This window comes from Sinocyclocheilus anshuiensis, unplaced genomic scaffold (genome assembly GCF_001515605.1).
Source record: "Sinocyclocheilus anshuiensis isolate Anshui unplaced genomic scaffold, SAMN03320099.WGS_v1.1 scaffold766, whole genome shotgun sequence".
Classification (NCBI taxonomy): Eukaryota; Metazoa; Chordata; class Actinopteri; order Cypriniformes; family Cyprinidae; genus Sinocyclocheilus; species Sinocyclocheilus anshuiensis.
The window spans coordinates 91,694-95,541 of NW_015546060.1; the positions used below are offsets into that span (position 1 = coordinate 91,694).

General features: G+C 33.8%; 1 protein-coding gene across 1 annotated transcript in view; it reads right to left on the reverse strand.

The window, feature by feature from the left end:
- LOC107699392 (single-stranded DNA-binding protein 3-like) overlaps positions 1-3,848 on the reverse strand; it is a 70,509-nt gene that overhangs the window by 59,107 nt on the left and 7,554 nt on the right. The window contains exon 2 of the mRNA XM_016500629.1: positions 525-597. Within this exon, the coding sequence (XP_016356115.1) occupies positions 525-597 (73 nt within the window). The remainder of the gene's footprint in view (positions 1-524; positions 598-3,848) is intronic.

A 3,848-nucleotide genomic window follows, 5' to 3' on the forward strand; every position in this document is an offset into this window, starting at 1 on the left:
ATTATATAATTGAAAATTGTAAAAATTGACAGCCCAAACAAAAATGCATTATCTGTCCACATACAACACTCCCCATTACTATTTAAAGAGCATCTCCAGAAGAACAGATTCAAGGATCAAATACCAAGGACTCATTTTCCCCTCAAACGTCGGAATTATTTCTTGGCGTTTCATCAGACGTACTCATTTTAGGAGCTCCCCTCAAATATATATACAGCTGTCAACAAAGTCGTACTTTTGTGCAATGCAGGAAAAGATGTCAGAGTTTCGCTTCTAATTTAATTACGGTAATTTTTAACACTTAAGTATGGTGCGTAGGGTTGGGTATCGTTTGAATTTTATCGATTCCGATTCCAATTCCGCTTATCGATTCCGATTCTTATCGATTCCTAGTTTCGATTCCAATAAGATAAAAAATCCAATATAACCCATTTTTGGGTGAACTATCCCTTTAATATGAGTTTTTCCTGAGTACACAACAACAATTGTTTGCTTGGGAAAGTTGATTATGCGATACCACTTACCTCTGACAGGAAGGTCTGTGCTGATTTCTGTGCGCCAACATGCAGCAAGTACTCATACACATATAAAGCTAACCTGCAAGAAAAAAAAGAGGAGAAAGGGTGGTTAGGTTCTTTAAATTGTGTATTTTGGGTTGGTCCCAAACTTCAAGTGAGAAAAATGCAGTTCCACTGGCTCTCCCATTCTAGATGGACAAGCAAACACATTACAGCAATTAATTTCGGTGCATGTTGAAACCTCACGGGTGCTCAGTCACAAAGCATTCTTGGAAATGCAGGCTGGTATAAATTGGTTGAAATCTGAGATTTGAGGTAAGGAGCATGTTTATGGCCAAGTTTATGAAGTCAATATCAGTAAAAGTAAAATTTAAGAATTCTTTATATTAATTAATACCACAGCAAAAAAAAAAAAAAAAAGTTCACTACCATTCAAAAGTTTTGGGATTTTTTATTTTTTTTATTAATGCTTACATTTTTTTTTTATGAAACCTTTTATTCAGTAAGGATGCATTGAATTGATCGTAAGTGACATTAAATACTTTTGTAATGTTACAAAAGATGTAATTTTCAAATAAATGCTGTTCTGTTGAATGTGCAGCGGAGTGATTATTGGATTTATCAATAAATCCTGAAAAAAAGTATGGTTTCCACAAAAAAGCATAAACTGTTTTCAACATTGATAATAATAAGAAATATTTCTTGATCCTATTTCTAACATGCTGATTTGGTGCTCATATGACACTGGAGTAAAATCTGTTAAAATATAAAAAATTATTTTGAATGCTAGTATGTATACGTTTAATGGCATATTAATATTAGAATAAATATTAACAAACATAATACCATATAGACGGCAAATATATTCTTTAATGAAAATAGAAACTGCTTTTCATTTTGTTATCTTGTTTACCTGAGTAATTAAAGTAAATATCAGTAAAGAACATGCATAAACTCAAAACATGGATTCCGCATAGCGCATTTTGAAATTTAGCTGCTAAATTAAAAGTAGAATTCATTAAACAAAAAAAATTAGGGCTTTCAATTAAGCAAGATTAAATTAAGTAATCTGGTGCAGTTGAAAATTAATGTGATTTAATTAATTAAATAAATATAAATGTAAAAAATAACACAGACACAAAAAAAAAAAAATCACATAATTACTCCAACACATAAATAAATTAATATGGGGTTTTCAAACCGTTAGAGCAATTCAATCAATGTTTCTAACAGCCACTTTGTAATGTATATTAAACTAATATAAATGTAATCAAGTGTAAATGTCTTCATATGGGGCATTGTTCAGCAAATATTGATGTGATTAAATTAATCACAAACTATTATATTATATTATATTATATTATATATATATATATATATATATATACGAACGCAGGAATCGTTAAGCAGAATCTAAATGCACGCGTCTTATCGAATACCCAGTTCTTGGAAATTTGGTTTTCGATACCCAACCCTAATGGTGTGGAACTCATGTCACACTTCATTTTCTCAAAAACACAGAACATCTGCGCAGGTTCTTCCCACAATGTGACGGAAGCACACAGTGACATGATGAGTTCACGGACACCCATCAAATGCCTGACAGACTGATCCACCCTCTCACATCATTCCCAAAATGATGGACTTCCTCAACTTGGAAGAAAACACCTAGATGAACGAATCAAAATCTTTATTGATTCAGAGTTTTTTAGCAACAGGGCTTAAATTAGCATTTAGCATTTTGGGCAACTACATCATATCTATTTTGAGAATTCTGCCACGAGCAACAATAAACTCAATCTGTTGCGCAAAATGCATCTTACATGAACATCCCATTGGTATCCACAGTTAAAGGCCCATTCACACAAAGAACAAAAACTATAATGATACTATATTAGCATCCACACTAATGGACGATAACGCTCTGTTTGTTATAAGCACATGCTGCAGTTTTGATGCCGGCTGCTTTAAACACTAGCTTTTTAAGAACGATAACTTGGCATTCCACATCAACAGACGATAACATTGTTTAATGCAAGTGCGCTCTGCAGTTTTGTTGGCTGCCACTTAAAATGCTCAAGCTTTTTAAGAACGATAACTATATTAGCGTCCACATCAACGGACGATAACATTGTTTGTTATAAGAATGAGCTGCAGTTTTGTCACCTGATGTTTTAAATCCTGATGCTTTTTAAGAGCGATAACTATATTAGCGTCTAGTGGTCGACCGATATGGGTTTTTTGACAGCCGATGCCGATGCCGATATCTTGGAAAGCAGGGTGGCCGATGGCCCTATATAAAGCCGATATAATTTTATTTATTTTAATTTATATTTAAGAAATCTGAAATCATTTGAAAATGGATTAAAATAATTGTGTAAAATAAACATACTTATACTTTAGAAGACAAAGCATTTTTCACAAATAAATAAATATTTAATAAAAATCTAATTAAAAAGGAAATAAACACGGTAACCAACAGGGCACTCAGTATTCTGGGAAATTTGGGAAATAATTATTATTTTTTTTCAAATAAAGCCAAGGTAACACTCATTTTACATACAGCACGCAATGAAAATGACATGAATTTGACAGTGGGCAACTGCATAAAGCGCAGCATAATTTGAAAATCACGAGTTTAAAGTTGTCGATCGCGCGTCTCCACTGAAGCTGAACTCTCCTCCTGTCAGCATTCAATTTGCACCAACCGACCGTCACACAGAGAACACGCGATCATGCAGGATACAAATGCACACTTCACAAAATCTCAACTAGATTCGACTAAGTCTGCAAGGTTTGTGAAATTAAATGTTCATTAGTCATTCAAAGATTTGTTTAAATGATATAAATGCGTGTTTGCTGAATGCTGACGGCAAATAAGAAAGTATTATAATGTTTGCCTTTCTATTACTAATAATATTAAAGCAATCGTTTTAATTCATTTGTTTAACAGTTCTATCTGATTATTAGATAGACTTATATCCATATTAGACAGAACTGAACGACGACAGCGAACAAGAGGGAGAATGTGAGCACTGTGTGCTCAGGCTCTGCTGTTCTCAGCGCAGTCAAAATAAAAGTCCCGCCTCGAACACATCGGCCAAACAGAAAAACTTATCGGCCGATGCCGATATTTGAAAAATGTCAAATATCGGCCGATATATCGGCCTTGGCGATATATCGGTCAACCACTAGTTATGGTATTAGCGTCATGGTAGTTTCCTTTTTTGTTAAAGAAAAAGTGCAGTCTAGTCCAAAAAACTGGTGAATCATTTGGGCGTTGAGGTTTTTGTAATGGTCTGGATGCTTCTTTTTTCCTTTCTCACCACA